The sequence below is a fragment of the Gouania willdenowi genome, chromosome 9 (genome assembly GCF_900634775.1).
Source record: "Gouania willdenowi chromosome 9, fGouWil2.1, whole genome shotgun sequence".
NCBI classification, from domain to species: Eukaryota; Metazoa; Chordata; class Actinopteri; order Blenniiformes; family Gobiesocidae; genus Gouania; species Gouania willdenowi.
Genome location: NC_041052.1, coordinates 32,544,306 through 32,569,364, shown reverse-complemented (window position 1 = coordinate 32,569,364; position 25,059 = coordinate 32,544,306). Strand labels below are relative to the sequence as shown.

General features: G+C 38.1%; 1 protein-coding gene across 2 annotated transcripts; it reads right to left on the bottom strand.

Annotated features, from left to right (window-relative positions):
- Window positions 1-1,964: 1,964 nt before the first annotated feature.
- Window positions 1,965-24,403, bottom strand: lhx2b (LIM homeobox 2b). Of its 2 annotated transcripts, none has more exons than XM_028457211.1 (5): window positions 23,570-24,403; window positions 22,240-22,442; window positions 20,580-20,950; window positions 8,164-8,369; window positions 1,965-3,696 (listed from the first exon to the last, which is right to left on the bottom strand). In XM_028457211.1, exons 1-5 carry the CDS (start codon window positions 23,753-23,755, stop codon window positions 3,409-3,411), a joined length of 1,254 nt encoding a protein of 417 aa, XP_028313012.1. In that variant the 5' UTR covers window positions 23,756-24,403; the 3' UTR covers window positions 1,965-3,408. The 2 variants fall into 2 exon arrangements, with proteins under 2 accessions (XP_028313012.1, XP_028313013.1); XM_028457212.1 differs by having other exon boundaries at window positions 20,580-20,947.
- Window positions 24,404-25,059: the final 656 nt, after the last annotated feature.

Here is a 25,059-nt window from a genome sequence, read left to right as displayed (position 1 = left end):
TTCATCATTGTTTTCTTCAACTAAAGTTTTCCTTCCAGTAAACTAGACTGGGAATAATTGCAACAATGCCAGGGTGACTGTGGTCAGTCCCCAGATGTCACCATTTCTTACACCATGTGTTATTTATCACCAGCTTAGAATCCCGTAAACATCCGTACGAAACAACACTCCAAACAAAACTAGTTCAATTTAATGTGAGTTAAACAACGGGCAGGCGGTCTTTGCTTTTCCAGGTCCACGTAGGAAAATCCTCAGTTGAGAAGCCCAGAGGTCAGGAAATGCTCTTCATAGGCCACATTTACCACGCCCCCACTGGACAAGCTTTTGGTGCCGGTTTTTAAATGAAAAAAGTCAAAAGATAACATTAATATGGAGATAATACATACATTTTCATCGTGAGGCTTAAACATTCCCTATTCAGTTGTGTTCACTGATTTGTAAATCTGATCCTGACAAAGCACATTTAAACCTTACATTGTTTAAAATCCCTTTGTCATAAAAACACAGTTTAAAAGTAAAAAAAAAAAGTATTTCCAAAAAGCTTTTTGTGATATTGTGAATTTGTGTATTTTGATATTTGCTCCTGCCGTCATTTTTAGGGTTTCTATATCCAGACGTGTCTTAATCAGTGTTAGGTAAGTTACTCTAAACTTGTAATATATTTATATTACTAGTTACTGGGATAAAAATGTCTGTATTTCCATTTTTTTGCACTACTTACTTTTGGTTCAGAACACTAATTATATCACACTGATAGTGTTTGAATAACATCGGTCTAAGTTTTGTTTCAAATACTTTTGCTGTTTCAGGAGCAGAAAGCTCTTTTTTGTTCCCCATAAGTTATATTTAACTATAATAATCATTTTTTTCCCCCTCAAATAATTGCAAACAGTGAGAAAACAAAGCAAATATGCACTAAAATTAAACTTAAGTTACTTTTATTGTAACTCGTAATATATTAGCACTTTTCACTTTTGTAATGGGTTACACAACTGAGTTACTTTAAAAAGGAAAATATTACTGTAATATATTACAAAAAAAGTAGTTACTCCCAACACTTGTCTTAATCCTCAATGTGAACAGTTCCACACACAGTCTGAGGACAGTTCAACAGATGCACCGGACCATAACTACAATAATGATAATAGAGAGATCAGGTCCTGGTATTTTTCCTCATGTTTATTCAAATATGAAATAAATAGATAAATATATATATTGAAATATCTGCCCCGATCTCAGCATTGGTCATTGATTGGATTAAATTCGTTGACAGACAATATTAGTCGATATTACTAGAACATGTGTTGAACCCGCGCTTAGTGACCTGATTGACACACACCTATACTGGCCAGGGGCGGAGCCTATTTAAAAACCTCTATTCTCTCTCTCTCTCTCCATCTCTGTTCTGCAGCAGCAGCAGCAGCAGCATGGAGGTGGAAAACAATGGGGGCTTGTCCGGGACGGATGAAACAAATACATAATGCACGTCAGTCAGTTTTAGTCGACCTGTTTTTGTTTGCATTCAGTCGTAGTTTAGAGTAAGTTCGTCTAAATTGTCACTGCACCATGCATTGTAAAATATCACAATTAAACTTAAATTTAGTGGAAAAATCAGGTGAAAAATATCCAACACAAATTATGATGGAAATAATATCTGTCAACAAACGTTTTTATATTTCATCGATAATATTATTAATATATTTTTCTTATAATTTCAATTTATTATCATGATTTAATAATTTCATTTATTTTTGCATTTTTAAACTCATTTTTTTTATTTTTTTTATCCACTGTACTGTTTAATATTAATAATGTTTAAATGTATGCATTTTAAAACTGCTATATATTAAAACAATTTAAAAAATTTAATGGATTACTGTACTTGTTGGAGTGTGTGTGTCAGTGTGTATATCAGTGTGTGTGTGTGTGTGTGCAAACACAGAAGGACTCACACACAGCAAAGCTCTGTTCCATCAGGATGTTGTAACCTGTTTAATCTCAGATTTTTCCCCCAAAAAGAAACTGAATCTTTTATACAGTCCTAACAGTGACTCTCCAACGACAACATAAATACTGTGCTGGGAAAAAAACTCTTTCCCCCCAAAAAAACGAAGATGTTTTTTCTCTCCTCTGCAGTCTGAAACATTGAAAAATGCAAATCGAGTCTCCTCAGTTCTCCACAAAGACGACAACATCAAAATAACAAGAAGAGTTCCCTCCACGGCGAAGGCCTCAGAGGACTCGCTGTCCAACCGTGTCCTAAATGTCCCATATGGCGTCGCATTTGTGCCACAACTCTGAGCGAGCAAAAAACCAAATCAGCACGAGAAGTTACAAATTATAGAAGAGTTGAAGCAAACATAGAAACGTTTCCTCTCGTTCGTCATCACGTGGTTTCTCCAAAGCAGATTTAGTTTTTTTGTTTTTACTGGTTTGGCTTCGGGATTTAACGGTTCACCTTTAACCACAAGCTGCAACTCAAACTCTAAGTCATTTTAATCCCAAAATATTTTGCCATTAAATGTAAAAATGTGTGTCATAAAACTTCTGTCCTGAAACCTTGTAGTTTTTTGCCACTAATTTTTTTTTTTTTTTTTTAAATTAAAACAAACCATCACCACAATAAAAAATATATCATTTTTATTAAAAAAAACACAAAAATTTAGAGTAAAAACATTTTTTTAAAGCATTCCAGCAGTATTTGTATCATTAGAAACACTAAAACTCTTGGGAACCACATAACTGCCCCTTACAGTGATAAATAAGGTCAGATGGTACAATGCTACATCGTTGAATTTATATGATTTAATTTGTAATATAATTTTCTTTGAGGCAAAATCCTGTGAGTCTCTAAAAACAGCTCCAACACCCAATTCTGTGTCCCCGACCCATCGCTTGAGAACCTCAGATTTCAAACACTTTTGCAGCTCACACAGGGTGAAGAGGGAGGAAAACTCAGAGCGAGAGAACTCAACTTACTTTTACTTCTAAAGATGTTTTTTGCGCTCACACTAGTTTTGGTTTTGGTCGCACAGGATTAGTTTTTGTTCACGTTGTTTTCTTTCTTGTTAGGTTGGAATTTCACTTTCGCTCGTGGCTGATTTGTGTTTTCTCGTGCTAAATTCTTTAATTGGCTCGTGCAGAATTTCCTTTAACGAATACCAAATTTGCTTTTGCTTGCACAAAATTTGTCTTCCCTCAAACGGGATCTTTCTTTTCTCGTGCAAAGTTTTCCTTTTTCTCGTGAAGATTTTGCCTCCGCTCACACAGAAAGGGATTCTGCCTGCACACATTTTCTTTTTGCTGGTGCAAAGGTTTCCTTTTGCTGGTGCAGAATTGTGGCACAAATGTAACTCCATACTTCCACAGAAGAGCAGCATTTTAGATCCAGTGAGGAGCGGCGCTTCATCAGAAGAGGCTGGTCAGCGTGGTCTGTGTTGGGCTGCGGCACTCGTGCACGTCCAGGCCTCCCACCGAGCTGAGCACCGAGGTGACGGTGGGCATGGTGGGGTTGGTCAAGTCTGTCAGTGTGGTGGGCGTGCTGGAGGGGCTCATGGAGCCGTTGGAGATCTCAGAGGCGGGGCCTGACGGGGTGCCGCCCTGCAGCGTGGAGCCGTCCGACGTCTTGTCCACGCCCGAGCTCTCCTGACGCAGAAGGTTCCTCCTGAACTTAGCGCGGGCGTTTTGAAACCAGACCTGCAGGATTCACAACACAGACATTCAAACAGAGAATGTTGCACTCACAGCATTTAACAACAGTGTTTGACCATCTTTGTGGAGCAGGTTTAAAGAAGATGTGGTTCAGACTTTGATGGAGCAAGATTACATTTGTTTACGCATGAACCACGATAAGGAGGCAAAAAAACACAGATTTATTTTTTTCTTTTTGTCCGCACTGACTTTGGATTTTGCTCACACAGTTTGAAAATTTGAATACCGATGACAATAATCAAAGTTAACTCTTAAATCTGGATCCTCTCCATGACAAGGCAGAAAAGGACACAACGGAAAATGACAGGACAGGACAGGAACGGGACAACCACTGGCTAATACCTTGGCGATCTGTGGTGGCAGACGATAAGGGAGACAACAACGTGTCTCTGTATGCTGATGATGTATTGTTATATATAACAAATCCATTTAAATCAATACCAAACATTGTGTCACTAATGGACGTATGTGGTCAGTCTCAGGCTACAAGAAATTATTTATCCATATATTATGTATACAAATCTCTCATTCTCGCAATTCCCTTTTAAGGTTGTTTTGGATTCCTTTAAGGGGCGGATTCACAAAGATCCGAAAAGGTGGTAATTCAGTTGCTTCCCTAAATCCTTAAGTGACACATTTTCCTCACCTGCTGCACGGAATTCACTAAGATTGCGGCAATGATTAGTGCATGAGCAGAACTGGGGCTGACCGCCTTTATTTAAATGAGCGTTTTGCTTGTTTAATTTGGAGTCGTCAGTGCACACACTGACATTTGAGCAAGTTAACTAAGAGGCAGATGGACTTCTCTGTCTGCTGCACAAACATTTAATAATGTACAATTATTATTATTATTATTATTGATTTTTTTTAAACAACTACTTTAACACCTAATGATATTTAATGTGTGTGCTCCGTTCAGTCCTTTAACTTTGCTCTGACCAGTGCACGCAAAATAGGCAGATTTGGACAGAAACTGTCCTATTGATCTACCATTGATCTGAGTTTATACAGCAAGTCTGTCAATCTGTCTGCATTCTTTGAAGATGAACTACTGACCATCATCCAATAGGTCTGAGCAGCACTGTGTCACACACACACTCATGTGTAAATTACTCTGATCTACTGATTTTGGCCTGACATCAACATGGCACGAGACTTTGACGTTTAAAACACGGAGAGAAAGGAGATCAGTGGAGCAGTGATCCATCGATCCATGGTCATATTCATATATCCATCTCTGTGCACAGCGATCCTCTTTTTTTCTCTCTCTCACACACACACACACACACACACACACCTGTAGCCTTTTTTCCATCTCCGCTGTTTTTTTCTGTCAACTGTGTGTGTGTCTGCGCCTGCTTCTCAGTTGTACTATTTTTCCGTACTAAAACAATCACCGCAAACAGTTCCAGATTTCATGAATCGCATTGCGTCCCCTGCATTAATTTATTTGCATTTTCCCATATTTTTGCTTCCCCGGAACATCTGCCTACTATGTTTATTCATTAGCGTGTGGAGTGATGTTTGTACACATTTTAATCCCACTAAACCTTTTGTGAATCTGCTCCTAAGTGTTTTTGGTGTGACCAAAATCAAAATATGTCATATAGAACAATATTGAAATATTTGAAACATTTGTAGGTATTTTCTGTTTAATTAAGCCTTTCAGGTTGAAAATAAAAGAGATTTTGTGATTTTTTTTGGGGGTGGGGGTGGTAAAACTGCAACAAAAAAGATTGTCTTCGGCAAACAAATTTAACTCTCTTAATGTCAGCTTTGCCTGCTTTTATTGAAATTATGTTTTCTGTCAAACACACAGACACACAGCTGTGGAAAGCGCATTGGTGTGTCTGAAGATGACAGAACCTTGAAACCCACAAAGGAAAGTGTCCGGAAATTAGACACACGCACACTAACACACACACTTCAGAGTTGTAAATAAACTCCTAAAATCCCAAATCTTTCCATAAACTTAGAAATGCTCTGGAAATGTCTTGCTAAATGCTGAGAAAAGTAAAGGCTGAAGACACCTTTAAGAATCCTCCTTAAAGATGCCTTGTTTTTCTGCTGCTAATAAGTCGTGTGGGGGTGTGTGTGTGTGTGTGTGTCAGTGCATGTTAGCGACGGCGCGATGACGGAGCCCTGGGAGCCGAGCGTCGGGAGAGCAGCTTCAGCTGCAATAACAGCCCTGAAAACTCCAAGGCATCAAAGCAAAACGCCTGCTTTGTTTTCTGCAAGCGTTAATTAAAGCGCCGCAATCGGGGTCCATTTTTCTTTCTTTTTTTTTTCTCCCAAAAGCTTTAAGTCTCGTTTCTCTGACTCTCCGTTACTGCCGGATAATTCTCCGTCGTCTTTGGTGGGAATCAAACGGCGTGCTTTGCTCTGCGTTTTTGTTTCACTCTCCAGATGTTTACAGTGAGCCATTATTTCCAGGTACTTCTGGCTCGGAATGTATGATTCCTGCTTCAGGCGATTCGAAGATTCCTCCTTTTATCACTGATTCTTCTCATTTAGTCACTTCAGTGTTAGACGAAAACAAACTTAAGCACACATTTAGTACAGAGAGCTCAAACTGCACCTCTGCCTAAGTTTGTTGTTGATGTACTGTGTTTGTTGATGATTTTAAATGCTTTTACTAATGATTTTAAATGTTTTAACTGCTGATTTTAAATGTTTTTGCTGCTGATTTTAATGTTCTTACTGATTTTGAAGCTGTTGAATGTTTTTTTGTTGCACGTTTTGATCATGTAAAGCACATTGAGTAGCTTTATATCTACTGGATATATGTCTATATGTATATATCTCCATGTATATAATATATTAAATGTATAATAATGTTATTTAATATATATATCTATGTTTGGGCTGAGGCCTGTTGATATCTATGAGCAAAAACTTAAATCACACTATTTTACAAACTTATATCAGTTTCATGAAATGTGATTTTTTTCAGGCGCAACTGGGCGTTAACCAAACTTATCTTTTCTCAAAATGGCGATTAAAAAAAGGTTAAATTCAGGGTTAAATGTGAATTCGCCAAGATAAACCGCTGAGAGTCCACTATTTAAATTCCAGCTACTGCGCGGCACACGTGACCCGTGATGTCACCGAGGGCAGGGGAGAATCACGCCCATCTTTGATCACCCCAAAAACATCCGCGAGTGCCAGACTTTGTTTGTCCGTCCACCGGTCAATCCCTCTACCGTACTCATTTATAATCATCAGCTTTTTCAGAGAGATTTTTAAAAACCTTGATTGGACAATCAGAGCATTTAGGAAAATCGATAACGATGCACAAAAGCATTTGTTGACACATCCGTAGAGATTTAGTTTGGAAAATATTACTTTTCTTTGGTTGGAGTGAAAGTGAGTAAAGTCTGGAGTTGGGAAAGTAAAGGGTGTGTTTGTTTGCTCGCTTTAATCGTGCCGTGTTTGGATTCCCCAGAGAGACCACATAGTTGATCCTGGTGTGAACATATTCCCGCTCTGGAGCAGATCACAGATGTGATCGCATGGTTAGATGTGAGTGAACTTTAGCTCGATCCCTGCCCAGTGATGTGGAGCCGATGGGCTAACAGTCGCCAGATAAAATGGTCGCCGCTTAAACCAAGACATGGTTGATGACGAGCAGACGGACAGAGAGCGGCATGATTAATGTGAAAAACAACTATTACCAATTGGTATGCAGACGTGGAGAAGTGAGGAGGAGCAACATCTGGAATGAGAAGGTTTTCAACATGTTTTGGATCAATGGAGGCTGTGGAAAGTCGATGTTGGGAACGCTAATGTTGGGAATGTTAGCTTTCGGAGCCTTAACGTTGGGAGCGTTAGTGTTGGTAACATGAACATTGGGAACATCAGTGTTTCTGAGCATTGGAAGCATTAGCGTTGAGGGCATGAGGATTGGGAGCATTAGCGTTGAGGGCATGAGCATTGAGAGCATTAGCGTTGAAGGCATGGGCATTGGGTGCATTCGCGTTGGGAGCGTGAGCATTGGGAACGGGAGTGTGAGCAGTGAGTGCATTTGTGTTGGCTGCAATAGTGTTGACAGCGTGAGTGTTGGGAGTGTGAGCGTTAGCGTTGGGAGCGTAACTATTCGGAGCATTAGCGTTGGGAGCGTTAGTGTTGGAAACGTAAGCATTGGGAATGTAAGTATTTAGAACATGAACGTGAGCATTGGGAGTGTTAGCATTGGAAGCATGAGTGTTAGCCGCAGTAGCGTTGACAGCGTAAGTGGTGGGAGTGTGAGCGTTGTGAGTGTAAGCATTGGGAGCATTAGTGTTGGGATCGTTAGTGTTGGAACGTAAGCGTTGGCAATGTAAGCCTTGGGAACATGAACGTTAGTGTAAGGAGCATTAGTGATGTAAACATGAGCATTGAGAACATTAGCGGTTGGAAAGTTAGCATTGGGAGCATGAGTGTGGGAAACGTGAACTTTGGGAACGTGGTTACCTGAAGGACCCTCTTGGTGAGGCCGGTTTTCTGCGCAAGCTGCTTGAGGTCCTTGGCGTCTGGGTTGTGGTTGATGGCAAAGTAGGACTTCATGGTTCGGAGCTGGTGGTGCTTGAAGGAGGTGCGCATGCGTTTGGTCTTCTGACTGGAGCTGTACTGAGAGTCTCTGTCCATGGACTCGCCGTCGTTCTCGTTACAGCTCAGCGCTGCAGGAACGGAGGAGACAATAAATAAATAAACAATAAGTTTATGTTAGCATTAGAATAATGACCCATCTGAGCATCAACAAAGGCTTTATTGTTGTGTTATAGTCGTGTATATGTTTCTATCACTTCTGCCTATTTTGTTGTCATTTTGTAGATTTTTCACCATTTCTGTGTATTTTTCTGTCATTTTATGCTTTTACTTTGGGGGGCCACACAAAATTAGACCAAGGGCCTCATTTGGCCCCTGGGCCATCAGTTGCCCATGTCCGCAGTAAAGCCTTGTGATCTCAACTGCTGGAGGTTTAAATTTCCCACGTTTTCATTTTTGTTGTCCAGGGTTCACCAAGTAACATGATCACCAGCTGAATTAAAACACCCCTTGAGACATTCATCACAACATCATACAGGGTATGAGCCCAGTGTTACTACTGCAAACTAGTCAGTACTCAATGACACGACTTGTGCTGGGATGGTATGTCGAACAAGTTAAACAAAAACCAAACAAAACTGTGGTTTTGGTAAAAACCTGCATTAAATCTTAATAATGTAATAATGTAGCAGTACTCTGTAAATTCATCTTTTGTGCTAAATATTCAGTGTTTGGAGTGTTTTTCTGTGTAAAAATGTACAAAGCACAGGATTGTGAAATCCATCGTGAAGCTAAAATATAGGTTCACCTCACACAGTCCGTCCAGGCTCCTGCCCCAAAACGGAACTCACTCACACGTGCTGTCCCTCAGAGACACAAACTATAGGGTCACATGTTGATCGATAAAGAATCTTCTTTCTGTAAAACCTAAATGAGAAATATTTCTTAATTGGGTTTTATTAAACTGATGTGAGGAGGTTTTCTATTGGTTTCCATCAGTTTATATCCAAAAGGGCTGTTTTGCTTTTATTTTGAAAGGAATTTTTCTTTTATGAATGTGCTTGAAATTTCCAACGCCCAGTTTAAATTTACGATATTTTACTATTTGACTACTTTTCATAGTCATTATTAGTACTAAATATTTCATTTTGGATGCTTCAACATACAGTAAATAAAAAGCGTGTGTGTGTGTGTGTGTGTGTGTGTGTGTGTGTGCGTGCGTGCGTGCGTGCGTGCGTGCGTGCGTGCGTGCGTGTGTGTGTCGGGTAGACATTGTAATCGAAAAAGTAAATGCTGAATTAATATTTATTATTAATGACTTTACTCAACTTAGATTCATTATTGTATTAAGAACACTTATATTTATTATTTTATATTTATTATTTTATGAAAAATACTTATATTTATGATTCTCGTTAATATTTAAAATAAAAGTCCATATTCTCTGTTTCTATTTTGAATTGGCCCTGTCTCAGTTAGGTTTTCATTCACACCACGACCGTGGCCTGGTGGGATTGTTGGCATTTGTTTCGTGTTCGGTGGCGTTCTGACTAAGTGAGATCACGTCTCGATGGATTTTTTCTTTAGCGCAGGTTTTATTTCAGGTTCTGGATTCATGTTGCGGTTTCTGTTACCGTCATTTCTTAACATGTGAGTGCAGCTGCTGCTGCTGCTGTCTTTGAGGTGTTAACTCAACCTACGCTGTGTAAATATCAGTTATTTATTATTGAATTTTCTTCCTTTTTACAAAGGTGAAAAGACATTTAAGTTCAGTTTAAACTTCTTGTTTAAACTTTACCTACAGACGTTTGGTGCTTCAAATGTAAACATTTTCCTTGGTTTGTGTTGTAGCTTGTCATTGTGGGAGGATTCTTTGGATGTCAGAGAAGCAGCGATCTAAACAACAGTTTCTAACGTGTTTTTTTTTTCTCTGTAAAAACTTTGTTTCCGCTTCTCATCGTCTTCATTTTGATCCATAAAATCAATTCAAACGGCTGCTGTGACCCAACAGCTGTTTGTTCCAGCTGCAGGAAACGCAGCTCATTACAGACACACACACGCACACACACACACCCTTATTTGTTAAGATTTCAGCAAAGGCGTTGTTTTGAGCTGTTCAAGAGGACAGTGGCCACGGTTACATGATGTTTTTAAAATCAGAATTAGTTATTCCAAATGAAATCACTGGATTTAAAGTGTTATGCTTCGTGTTTACATGAAAATAATGATTCCCGAATTGAGGTTTACATGGAAAACCGGTTTATTCGGCTTTAGATAATTCCACTTCAGGTCTGGGAGTTGGGAAGGCTCTGATTGGACAGGGGGAGAACATGATGTATCACATCTATCAGAAGAATCACACAACAGACCTTTTATTGTCGGCTGTAACACAGAACACCACACATGAGAACTGTTTTCACCTTTATTTAGATTGTAGTTTTGAAGCAACAGCTCAACATTAACACACGGTTTCAGTTTGGACCACGGAGCGTAAGAGAGTAAAAAGCCCAGTAAACCTCTGGAAAACAATCACCAGGAATAAATATTTGCTCCCTGGTAAAGACAGTAGCTCTAACAACTGGTAAAATGATAAACTGGTGATATTACAGCCTGTGCATGCAGTACGGGGACGCATTTACTCCGCCTCCAGGTCCTAGTGCCTGCCGTCCGGTGAAGCCTGTTCTGTTTACCGTGTTTACCGAGGTCCGTGTGTGTCCATGTGAAAGTCTGCATGTTTATGCCTCCGTCCATCCACTCTTTTCATTATATCCATGTATTCTGAGGCTTTTATAAATAAATAGTCTTGGCTCTAGTCCAGGTGGCCATCTTGGATTATGTCGTTATCGCAGTAAATTGAGCATGAGCAGAACAAACCGAATGAACATACAGCTAAATTGAGCAAGTTGAGTGTTTACAAGAAAGAGGAATTATGTAATTCGAAATTAAAATTGAAATAAACCAGCCACCTAGATGGGATTTAAGATAAATTCAGAATTCAATTAGCATTAGAAATGAAGTGTTTACATGGTCAGTTTAAAGAGGAATTAAAGCTCCCATGTAAACGTAGCCAGTATTTTTGTTATGTAACTTAAGAGGACCGTGGTGTAACATGCTCATATTTCAGGTTCAAGTGTAAAGTGATTCTCATGCACGCACGCACACGCACGCACGCACGCGCACACACACACATATTTTTCTTTAACTAGACGTGACTATGTGACTTATGAAGACCATGGTGTAACTTTGTTCAGCTTCTAAATTTCAGCCGAAATCAAAGATGAAAAAAAAAGGTTCACACACTTTTCACAGTTTTTCATGAATTAGTGATGAATGGGGACATTTAAGACTTTGGTCAGGGAGCGTTTCTAGAAGGTGAAGAAGACCAGTGTGAACAAATGCTGAACAATTAACCTTAATCGAGGTTTTCACTACTGCGATAACGTCTCTATCATTTCAGTGATATATATGTTCGCCAATCAGAATTGCAGAGAACCGCCTTCCTGAAATGCTGGCCAATCATAGATGGTTACAGGACACAAGCTTGTATGCGCTGCAGCGAGTCTCGGTAGTGAGTGCACTAACATCAACTATACCAGATCCCTATAAAATCCAAGTTAACGGATCTGCAGGCGGAATCAACCAATGAAAACAGAATCTACTGTTGAACTCGGAAATGGACAGAATCGAGTTGAAACGCCGTCATCGTGAGGAAAATTATGTTTTTTTTATGAGTGATTGTTTCTGGGGACCGCTCATTAGGTGCACCGCCCTCCCCCCTCCACACTCCCACTCTTAGCTGCTTCAAACACAGTCTAAACCAGCCGAAACACCATCTAAACTGCCAAAAAACTACGCAAATCAACACTGACCCCTAAATACAAAGCCGAACAGTGCCCGCTTAACTTTAACGTGTCTGTGAAGCTCCGTCCATTTCTCGTCAAGCACTGCTGTGCTCTGTGAAAACATGATCAGCTTTAATCAGCTTCACCTGCTCAGTGTTTAAACAACACCTAATCAGAGATAAAGTGGTTCTGTTGTTGTGGATGAAACCATCGATGTCAGGGATTGTAGAGTCTGAAACATCGTAGATTATTGATAACTTCTGATACTGTAAAATATTCTGGCCCCTAGTGGTGAAACAACTGATGTGTCCTTGCATCCATTTCCTTTTGTTTAATCATTACAGTCTGGAATGATGTGATCAGGATCATTTAAATTAGTTTAATTTAAATTAAGTTGATCAAAACTTAATCAATAAACCTGATCAGATTCAGTAAACCATTGATCCCTAAGAGAAATTGAATGGCAATGCTGCTCTCATACTGTACAACTTCATATGACATGAATAATTAAAAATGAGCAGTCAGAATAATCCATGTCAGTACAACTTATATCTACCTTTTAATTGTATCTTGCTTTATTTTTGACACACATTTTTGTTTAATTATGTTTTTTTTTGTTTTTTTTTATCAGTATTTATTTTGTTTCCTCACAGGAGATAAAAACTGTATATTACTGTAAATGTTCTGAAAAATGTGAATAATATTTCTAAAAAAAAACTTAATTTTAAAAAACAAATGTGGAAAACACAATTTAAATGAAATCACAATATCTGCCAGAAAAGTCGCAATTAGGTTTTTTGTCAAAATGGTGCAGCCCTAGTGTAAACACACACACTAGGGATGTAACGATTAATCGTAAGGCAGTTAAAAATCGATTCATAGGTATCACAGTTCACATCGATGCTGTAAAAATTGAATCACAATACTTTTTTTTAACCAGTTTTTTTTTAACCGCCGCCTCCACTTCTATCAGAAGTGGCAGGCGGAATCTGTTATCACTTTCTATCTGGCTGCCTTCTACTTTTAAACATGTTCATAAATGATTCCTTACCCCTTTAGCACTGAAAGAATATCTGTAATATTACGTGAATATCTGTAAAAGTCACGTTTTTCTATTAGCTCTGTCTGCTAGCATAGCATCGCTTCTTCACTGCAAGATATCTGCATGCCAACCGACCACTGGGTTGCCAGCGCCCTCTGCTGGTCCAAACAAATATCTGACGCAAATACAGTGCAATGAGTGGTGATTTTTTTAAGTCCAATTGTTAAGGCACAAAATACATTTTCAGTCACACTTTTAAAAGGAAAAAGGAACTATTATGCAGTTTTGCATTGTTTATTATAGAACCAGAATTTAAATTTATAGGATTCTTCGGTTGTATTATTCCTTTATTTATTTCATTCAAGATTTATTTTTAGTTAAATTGCATTGTTTTGAATAGTTTATCAAGGGATTCTTTTGACAATAAAAATAAAAGGAAAATAGTACAGTATTTTCCCAAAAAAAATAAAGGAATATTTTTCAGTCATTTGTCTACATTCCCATTTTGTATAATAAATCGTGAGAGAATCGTATCGTGAACCCAGTATCGTGAATCGTATCGGGAGTTGAGTGAATCGTTACATCCCTAACACACACGCACACAGGATAGATCCTAAAATACTCGGTCATCATGTAGAATGATCCTGTAAAGTCTGGGTGAATTCTGATGGATTCACTCAAATTTTTTTAACTAAAATTGTATTTTTAAAAAATTGGTTTCGCAGTGCTGTGGCTTCATACTGAATCTGAACATAAAGTAGTGGATACATGCTTATAGATTTTGTTCATCCTTACTGTATTTTGTTCAGCACATTAAGCGTGACTTTTAATATCAAAATTGCCGGGACGACTTATGCAATGACGTGACTTATACGACAAGCATTTGGCCAATGACTCCATCTAGTGAGAGAAATTTGTTGTGACCATGACTCCTACAAAGAGACGTAGCCACACTGTGAAGTTCAGTGTGAATTTATGATAAGAAGTATTTACTAATCTACATTCAACAACAATCTGCAAAATAAGGTGGAGAAAACAAATCAAGCATAAATACAAAATATCTTTTTTTCAGATTGTAATCACTGAAATAATAACTGGTATGAGGAGCCCTAAGCAGGGATGCACTGGAATGAAAATTATTGGGCAAAAACTGAAAATGCCTAAAGAAATAATTATGCCAATTATCAGTAGCATTGCATTTATGTTTAAAAATGTTTACTAAGGTCATTAACATTAAAACATTGCATTTATTCAAACAATAAATATATTAAGGAATATTTATTTAGCATCGACATTCCAACAATGCACAGTCAAATTAAATTAAATGACAATAAAATTCTGATTAAAGTAAATACTAAATAAAACATTTCTGATGCATAGTTTGGATGTTTTGGAGGCGCGTCAACTAAGGGATACTCACGTCATCACAACATCCTGTTGTAGCCGGGTGGTTTTGGTGAGAAGAGTGCATTTTCGGAGCATCACTAATAATAATAATCCAACGCTTCATAATAACTTTCAGGGCATAGCATAGTATTTGTTATTTTAAGGCGTATAAGTGTTTAAGTTGTGCTGCATGTGGTGATATAAAGAGCACGTTACAGGTTCTCTGTAAGTCACCAACACACATGAGCCACTTTTATTACAGCGGGATCATAAACGTGATTAAAAAAAGGAAAGCACAATTGGTAACTGTTGTTGTTTTGTATATTTCTCTGTTATTTTGTTTATTTTTGCTATAATTTATTGTGTTTTTGTTTGCTGTTTTTTTTTGTTGTTTTGTGTCTATTCAAATTCATTCTGTGTGTTTTTGTTGCTTTTCTTTTGTATTTTTCTGTAATTTTGTTGTCTATCTTTTGTGTTTTTGTTGTTTTATAAATTTTTCTGTCATTATTTGCGTTTCGGTTTTCTGTGTTTGTTTTCTAAATCATTTTGTGTGTTTCTGTCTGATATGTTGTTTTTTTATACTTTTTTGTCATTTTTGTGTACTTTAAAGTTCATCTGTTAAGTCTCTGAAGTCCATCCATCCATTTTCTGACCCGCTTTGTCCTATTTCAGGGTCACGGGGGTCTGCCGGTGCCTATCTCCGGCTCACACTTGGCACTAGGCGGGGGTACACCCTGGACAGGGCGCCACTCCATCGCTGGGCAACACACAGACAAATAACCACTCACATTCACTCCTATGGGAAATCTAGAGACTCTAATCAACATAACAGTCAAGTTTTGAGATTGTGGGAGGAAACCGGAGTACCTGCAGAAAACCCACGCAGCATGGGGAGAACATGCAAACTCCACACAGAAAAGACCCAAGTGTCCACCCCAGGGCTTGAACCCAGGACCTTTTTGCTGTGAGACGCACGTGCTAACCGCTAAACCAATTTTGCATGTTTTGTTGAGTCATCGTTTGTATTTCTGTTGTTTCATGTACTTTACTGTCATTTTGTTGTCGTTCTTATGTTTTTGTTTTTTGTATTTGTTTTCTAAATCATTTTGTGTGTTTGTCTGTTTTTGTTTTTTTTTGTCATCTCTGTATTTTAATTCTCATCTTGTAAGTATTTGAAGTAATTTCCTGTATTTATGCGGTCGTTTTTGGGTGTTTTCTTGTTGTTATTTTGTGTATTTACTTTAGAGACAACACAAAACCCCAGGAAGGGCCGCATGTGTCCCCCGGGTCTCCAGTTTTCTATGTCTGCAGCATCACTTTTGTTGTACATCCTATACTTTTCATAACGCGGAGCCTTTTTTCTCTTGTGCGCTCCGTTTGAGCACGAATACCGCTGCGTTTTTGTAAAGGCATCCACTTTTTAAAGTATTTATTCCAATGCGATTTTAGATTTTGAAACTCTGATCTATATGATGTACATCACATGTGTGTGTAATGTGTTTAATCTCACTGAATCTGTAATTAAACCTTAGGGAAAAGACAGGCAGTACTCCTGTCTTAAGTAGGGGGCGCCGTGAGTCCAAAGCTGCTTCTTCTTTTTCTGTTCAGCCTCAGAGTGAAAGCGTCAGCTATAGAGAGTTGTTTGTAGTTATGGACCCTTTCATCATGTCATCAACAGATTATCGTTGATGTTTTTACTATTGCTGACATTTTTGTCTTTTTCTGTTCGAGACGCACTTGAACAACAAGCGTTAAAGCAGAAGTGTTTTTATTTATTTATTTATTTTTTAATAAATACAATATAATTTTGCCCTGTATCAGACTGTCCACACCCTATGGGTGCAAGCCGCTGTAATAAGGGACATTTTAATATAGCAGACAATTTAATCGTAAAAGAACATTTATTTTTCAAGACGGAAATTTTTTCTTAAGAAACATTTTTTTGTCATAGACATATTTCAAAGGATAGACAAACTGAATTTTTTTTTAACGCATTTCTTTAGTTTTCATATGAAATCCAATGAGATGACTGTCTTGTATTTGGTGCAATATTTTTCTTTTAAAAATGAGTTTAAGTTGAATTCTGTGATAATGGAGGTTTTATTTAAAACAGGACGAATGAAGTACATGTAAAACCAAAGCAGCTAGGGCTGGGACTTACACGCGGTAATTGTGATTCATTAAAAAATAATGCAGTTCATCGCTTTTTTTTAAATCCAAACAGCGCAAAACCTTTCTCATTGCACAAGTTCGCAGTATACCCATAATACTGATGAACCGGCTACAATATAAGACACGGGAGACCAAAAAGAGAAGTCTTTGTTGTGTTTTGTTGTCGTTAATCTTAGTTTAAATGAAAACAAACCATGGAGAACAAAAACCCAGTTGTGTGCAAATTGTGCAAGAAAAAGTTTATCAATCACCAGAGCTCTCCCAGCCTCAGCTACCACCTCAATACTAAACATGTAGCAGCTAGCAAAGACAGCTAGCATAGACACTCGGACAGTGCTAGCTGCTACATGCTTTGAGCAGACAGTGTTTTCAATCCACACTGGACAAGATGACGGGGTTCAGAGCCATAATGAATAAGTCCATGAGTGACAAATGAACAAAGCACAAATGATTGTAGTGGACAGTCGACCACTCTCAGTGGTAGAGGATGTGGGCGGGGCTAGAAGCGTTGCTACAAATAGCATCATTTGACCCAACTTTTGAACTACTATGTAGAAAAACTATTTCAAACTAAATTCTTCAGCTTCATCAGTTGTTCTGTTTATTTCATGCCACAGATATTCTCGCAACGTTTTTTACTTCCGATACGATACCAATATTGCAGCCTTGATTATTGGCCGATACCAATATTGATCCGATGCGATATCAGCACTTTTATGATGTGAAAAGACTTGATCAAGAGATGTTACTCAAACAAAGAACAATAGTCAGCAACAGTAGGCATGAGAAATACTGACCCATTTATTATTAACCAATTGTTTACATACATTTTAACCTTCAATGTAATATTTATAGTATTCTACAATTGAATAAATATAATATATATATATCGGAGATTTTAGACGCTGCCGATGTTTGTTTTCTGGCTGATATGATATCGGACCAATATCAAATATCAATATCGGATTGGGACACCCCTAATATATTCTAACTACTTTGCAATGTACAGTTTCCATTTTTCTGGAATGTTCTGTACTAAGAGATGTTTTATTTTTTATTTTTTAATACACATAAACATATTTGTTTTAGAAAGTTTACAAAAAATCCAGAAAAGCATGAATACAGCTTAGCTAAATTTAAGTTTTTGCTTTGTGAACAATGCAACCATAATATTTTTTATTCATATTGCGCATTATGTTAGCACTCAGTGATGAAAATAATAAACACTATTTTAATGTTTAAGCTCATTTATTGTTTTCATTTATTTAGTCATACACCAAAATCCATTTAAATCTCGTGTTGTTTGGCAAGATTAATTAATTACACTTAATTAAAAAAGATTTTATCTAAAAGCAACATATTTCCCTTATGTTTTGAAACAGTGAATGAGTCGCTCTGTTGTGTAAATCCGACTCTGGGAACGTCCGACTGTAAATGTTACCTCCGTCAAAACGAGTGAATTCACCACGTAGTATTTTTACAGTGTGGACAAACACAAATTTCCTGGCAACGCTCAAAGTGTTGCTGCATGCATAACAGTTCAATATCTGACAACGCTGCAAATGCTGAATATGAAGCGAGCGGAACAGCATCAGAATAACACTTCACTTAATTAGTGCAGACACACCAGGCAGAACAAATGCTGCTTTCAGGCCCAGCATATGCTGCACGGCGTCGCAGCACAAATAAAGGAAGGAGGAGGAAGAGGAGGAGGATTCTTCCTCTTTTCCAAATCATCACCACCTTCCTCCTGCTGCTGCTGCATCAGAAAAAGGTACTAGCACCACCAGGAATGATGAACGCTCCTCTTTGGGCCAACACGTGCCCTCATGTGATGCTGTTTCCGGTGCGAACAGAAGAGGGCGCACTGGCCCTTTAACGCACAGGTTTGGAGTCGGATCAGGGCTTTTATGAACTGTTAGTGATGTACACAGTCCTACACACACAAGCATTACACACAGAGCTTTGGGATTTGTAAAGAAACATCACAAAAGTGGTCAAAATTATATATTTTTTTTTTTCCTGTAAATCCACATTGTTGCTTTTTGGTTGTATATCATTTCTATTTGTAATTATTTTTACTCATTAAACCCAAAAATGACACAAAGAGTCCATAACATTACCACGACCCTAATAGTATGCATCATTTATCAGCTTTTAATCTACCTTTATTTCAGTGGCAGATGTTTTTTTATTGTTTCTTTGAAAAGAGAAAAAAAGTGCAAAAATTATCAAAGAAGTGCGTTTAAAAGTTGTTCACTTGTTGCACTTTGTTGAGAAACGCACTGTTAAATCTTCAGACTTGTCCCTGTTTTTATTTGAATGAAGGCCTTTTGTTTTTGAACAGAGAGAGAGAGAGAGAGAGAGAGAGAGAGAAAGAGAGAGAGAGAAAGAGGGAGAGAGAGAGAGAGAGAGAGAGAGAGAGAGCGAGAGAGAGAGAGCTCTGCTGTAGGAAACTTTTTGTGCTCCCTGTTCTCTCTTCCAGTGAATAACTCATCAAATCACATTGATCTGCTACACAGCCGGCTTGGCCTGGTCCCAGTGTGTGTGTGTGTGTGTGTGTGTGTGTGTGTGTGTGTGTGTGTGTGTGTGTGTGTGTGTGTGTGTGTGTGTGTGTGTGTGTGTGTGTGCGTGTGTGTGTGGTGGCAGTTTGGGGGTTTGTAGATGTCTATGAATCCTGACAAGTGGAAAAGAGAGAAAGCGAAGGCCGGAACATCAAAAAAAAAAAAAAAAAAAAAAACTGTGTTTTTTTTTTTTTTTTTATTCCCCAAAGTGAGCAAAGAAATAAAGAAATAAACTACATGAAGTAAAAATAAAATAAAAATAGAAAGGACTGAATTGTTCGGATTTGGTGGGAAAAGGTGAGATCAGCTTGTTTTTGTTTGTGACCTAAATGTGAGTTTTTCAGTGTGTGTATGTTTTATAAACAGGTTGTTTATTAATAAGCTCCAAAAGTTACTATTTGGTGAAAATGCAATGTGTTTTACGTACTTTTCTGTCATTTTGTTGTAATCTTTGTGTATTTTTCTGTCCTTTTGTATGTTTTCAGGAGTATTTTTTTGTATTTCTGTTGTTTTAAGTACATTTCTGTCATTTTGTTGACATTCTTTGTGTTTTTGTTTCATTTATGTTGTTTTGTATACTTTTTTGTCATTTTAGTTTATTTTAAAGTTCATCTTGTACATATTTGAAGTAATTTTCTGTATTTCTGTTGTTTTATGTACTTTTCTATCGTTTTGGGTGTTTTTTGGACGTGAACACGTCTTTCAGAACTATTAAAAAGTCAGGAACTCACATTAAATCCCTGCAGGAATGTCCATTAATGAAGTCTGTCAGCTGTCTTTTTTTTGTCATTGATGTAGTATACTTTTTTTTTTGTCATTTTTGTGTATTTATTTTTTTTTTTCATTTCGTATGTCATCTTTTGTATTTTTGTTGTTCTATGTACTTTTCTGTCGTGTTGTTGTCGTTCTTGTTTTTTTGCTTTTTTTGTCGTTTATGTTATTGTTTTCTATACTTTTTGTCATTTGCATGTATTTTTCTGTTATTTATTATGTATTGTTGAGTCATATTTTGTATTTCTCTTGTTTTATGTACTTTTCTGTCGTTTTGGGTGTTTTTTGGACGTGAACGCGTCCTTCAGAACTATTGGAAGATAAAAAGTAAGGAACTCACATTAAATCCCTGCAGGAATGTCCATTAATGAAGTCTGTCAGCTTCAATTAGTTTCCATCACGCTCCGAGGTGCTTTGTTTCCATCGGGGTAAAAAGTTTGAACCACAAATACCCAAACTTTCCCCAAAGAGTTTCGCTTCGACACCGTATTTTATCTTTTTTTTAATGGTTTATAAATGAACAGATATAGTCAAAAGGAGAAGGATGGATGGACGCGGTCTTACCTGCGTTATAGGCCGCCAGCTCGGCCCCTGGCCCCGGGCTCTTCCTCTTCCTCGGCCGGCCTTTCTGCACCGTCCCCACACCGTTGAAGTAGGAAAGTCCGAGCGTGTTGGCCGGGCCCAGGCCTTTGTGCGGGACCATGTCCGCGTGGTTAAAGTGTGCGTGATATTCTCCCTGGATGAGAGTCTCAAAGTGCAGCCGACAGTACACCAGACTGTCCTTCATGCCAAAGTGGTCCCCGGTGGTCAGCATCTTGCTGCAGGTGGTGCACGTGAAGCAGTTGAGGTGGTAGACCAGGTCCCGCGCGCGCATCACCATCTCCGAGGCGGAGATCCCCAGGTGGCACCGGGCGCACCTCTGCACCGAAAATCTTCTGCGGACAACACGGAAACGACATCAGGGGAGGAACAAATTGCAGGAGGTCCGCGGGCCGGACTCAGTCACGGTGACCCGGAGGACGGCCCGCTACAACAGAGTTCACACATAATGTCAATTTTCTTGTAAATGAATGAATGTGAATTTGGAAACTTTGTTTTGATAACTTTACGCACTTTATGCCGTGCGTAAATGTAACAAAACTAAGTTTGGAACTTTACCCACGGCATCCCGTGGGTAAAGTTACCAAAACTAACTTTCAAAATTCACTACGAGCTATTTACAAGCAGGTAGTAGAATTGGAAACGTACTTCTGATAACTTTACGCACGGGTATTCCGTGCGTAAAGTTATTAAAACGAGGTTTTTTGTTATTTTTTTGTTATTAAAACAAGGTTTTTTCTCTTCTTTTTTTTTATAACAAGCAAATATACATTGTGTATTAATCCACTTACTATTTATGACATAAAGATGCAACAAATAAAATAATTTGCACATGTATTTATTTATGTATTTATTTATTTGTTTGATGACACGTTGCCCGATGCGAGCGCACTGCACCCTCGGGTCTTTCTGGTGGCGATAGAGAAAGTGATGCACAAAAACGGTCACACTAAAATAAAATCACGCTGTGGAGAGCTTTAGCATTAGCAGGTAATTAAATATTCATTAATTTTATTCCCATGCACTGTTTTCATTGGTTATTGGAACAAAAAACACTGGGTGTTCACACAAATCCTGAGTGCGCAAAAAGAAGTGGAAAAACAAGTGTGTGTATATATATATATATATATATATATATATATATATATATATATATATATATATATATATATATATATTATATATATATGTGTGTGTGTGTGTGTGTGTGTGTGTGTGTGTGTGTGTGTGTGTGTAATTATTTATTATTTCACTATATTCCATGGTCCTTTCACACATTTTTCACATACAACATATATTTTTAAGATCTGAGGCAAATGCAAGGAAAGGTTGTTCCTAAAATGCACCTCTGGGATATTTGTGAAATCATGATAAAATGTAGTCAAATTTGAATATTTCTGAATAATTTAAACCACTGTTGTGTTTTAATGATTTCGTTATTTCTGGATTTGTGCAGGTTGGACAAAACACAGGCCACACATGTGATCGTGTGTGTGTGTGTGTGTGTGTGTGTGTGTGTGTGTGTGTGTGTGTGTGTGTGTGTGTGTGTGTGTGTGTGTGTGTGTGTGTGTGTGTGTGTGTGTGTGTGTGCGCACATCAGCACACCGCGCACCCTGCTCCCTACCTGTAGTAATCCTCCTTGCAGTAGATGCTGCCGTCCTTGCTGAAGCAGGTGAGCTCGGACTCCAGGTTGAGTTTACACTCACAGCACTTCAGACAGCGCATGTGCCACTGCTTGTCCACGGCCAGTAGGTAGTACCGGTCCGAGATCTTCCGTCCGCAGCCCGCGCACAGAGCCACGCGCTCGCTGGTCATGCACGGCACGGGCTGTGTGTGGGAAGCACGAGGACACAAATAATAAATAATAGAACACACTATCCCACGGTATTAAAACCCTTCACTAAGCAGAGATGGCTGTATTTCAGGGCTGCAATTGAGCTGTTTTTCTTTTTAATTAATAAATATTAATAATGTCATAACAAAAAAAAAAAAAACAATAGAAATCAATGGTAATAGTTTTATTATAATGAGCTATAGAGTGTAAAACTGCAAAATGCACAAATTTCACATTTAAAAGAAAAAGAGCTACAAATACCTTAAGAAAATAAATGAAGCACATTTATTTATTTAATTTAAAAAGCAGTTTGCACTAGACCCATGTTAATAATTACTGTTCAATGGAAAATAAAATGTGCACAAAGACGAAACAAACGTCGACACGTGAATTACAAGCTTTACGAGCTCTGAATACAAAGTGTGTATTAACACGTTTTAAAATGGTGAAATATATAGAATACACTCAGTGGTGTTTATTTTTAACACTTAGGTTGATTTTAAGTTTAAAGTAAAATAATTAAATTAGTGAAGACGTTTTAAAAAAAATGAATAAATATATTTATATAAAGGCAAAATTTGTTTTTTTTAAATGCTCAGATTATTTTTCAAACCAATTCTTTTTTTGGTTTTATTTTAAATATTTCATATAGATTGTGTTTCTTTTTTTGGCATGATATGAAATAACTCAAATCTGAATTTGATGTTTTTATTTACATTATTTTGGTGTCATTTTATGAAATGTTTTTATTCTTATTAAAGGTTAAAACACGGGGTATTTCGTCAATTTTAAATTGTATGTATTTGCACAGAGTGAAAAATGAGATATTTACTATTTTTACGTTTTTAATATTTTTTTTTTTTTTTTTTTTTCAGTTTTGATGACTTGGCTGAAAGTGGATGAAGTTTAGGAAATTAAAAGATAATTATAAAGCTGTTTTGATTTGGGAGTTTTTTTCTTTTTTTTCCCTTTTTTTTTTTTTCTTTTTTTCTTTTGACATTATGTGACTTTATTATTCTGTGCTTTTTATTTATTCCTTCACACACACACACACACACAGACAGTGTCACGGTCTCCAGGCTGCAGAAAGCCGACATGGCACACATGGACCCCGGCCTACCGTGTCGGACTCGCCCATGTCGATGGCCGAGCTGATGACCGCAGACTCGCTCTTTCCTCGCCGGTCCATCTCTTCCACCACGCCGCCGTGCACGTCGCCTCCGGGGAGGCCGTGGAAGAGCATCGTGGCTGCCGAAGGAAGGATATTGTAACTGTTCTCTTCGGATCTACAAGCCAAGATGTCCATGAGAGGGAATATGTGCTGGGATTATGCTTATTATGTGGTCGCTTCTCCTTCTATACCTCCCAGTGTGAAATCCAAAGCAGGGGAGGAAAATGTGAGTGTGCACACGTGTGCTCCACACTGGCTCTCATCTGAGAAAGGAAATCCCAACAATATGTGCAGCTGAAGCTTGGTTCAGATCTCTCTCAGGTGTGACTCCTGTTCACACACCTCGAAGAAAAATTCCTGCTTTCTGAGGATTTATCTTCGTTTTCCCACACAAAAAAAAAAAAAAAATAATTAAAAAAAAATCTGAATGTGCCAGTATTTTACTGCACCGCACGCTCATAAAAATAACATGTTCCCATAATAAGAAAAGCTGTCGTTGAGGAGACAAATTCTTTCTCTTCTTCTTCTCCCTTATTATACTTTGGCTCCAAGTTCTATAGCTGCAGCTTTCACAGAGCAGCTGGTTGGGCGTGTGGAATTAAAAAAATGTGAAAAATACAGAGAGTTTGTGTTGGTAATCCAGGCGCAGTTTGCAGTTTGCTGTGCACTTACATGTGCGTTCAGAGGAGGAGGAGGAGGAAGAGGAGGAGGAGGAGGAGGAAGAAGAGGAGGAGGAGGAGTTGGCTCCACGGAGGCTGACGATAGGCGATTGTCTGCGGCTGGCCTCACAAACACAACCCGCCGCCGCCGCCGCCGGACGCTCCTTATCTACCGAGCCTGTGGCGTCACCACGCACCGTGCGCGCTCATTGGCTGCTTTGGGAGCCACTTGAACGGAAATCAGGCGCGTGCACGGTGGTTCTGATGGGACACACACACACACACACACACACACACACACACACACACACACACACACACACACACACACACACAGTCATATTTGAATCTATAGTCTTGAAAACCAAGTCAAATATTATAATTACAATGGATTTAATGCATTTCACACAATTTAGGTTTTGTTGTTCTGATATGATGAGCATATATATATATATATATATATATATATATATATATATATATATATATTCATTGATATTCATTAATATCCAATACCATAACAATGATTGATGACTATGCTATTTGCCTCAAAACTGCAAGAGGAAAGTAAAAATTCACCTGAAACTAATGTTAGATTGTTATAATCTGCACTTTTTGTTTGGTTTTATAAAATGGATTTCACAAAGAATAATCGGCGTTATTGCCTGTGTCAAACTCAAGGCCCGGGGCCCAAATCTGGTCCTTTATGTCACCTGAATTGGCCCAAAAACCAAGCAAAGAAATACAAGAAAAACACTATTTTTGTTTTGTTTTTCAAGT

What these genes read in the sequence shown, in the direction of transcription:
- lhx2b (XM_028457211.1), bottom strand. Translation starts at nt 23,755, where the DNA reads ATGGACATCTTGGCTTGTAGATCCGAAGAGAACAGTTACAATATCCTT. An exon ending in ACATGGGCGAGTCCGACACG is followed by an intron (nt 22,443 to 23,569) that starts GTAGGCCGGGGT and finishes TCCCACACACAG; the next exon opens with CCCGTGCCGTGCATGACCAG. An exon ending in TCACCAAGAGGGTCCTTCAG is followed by an intron (nt 3,697 to 8,163) that starts GTAACCACGTTC and finishes TGAATCCTGCAG; the next exon opens with GTCTGGTTTCAAAACGCCCG.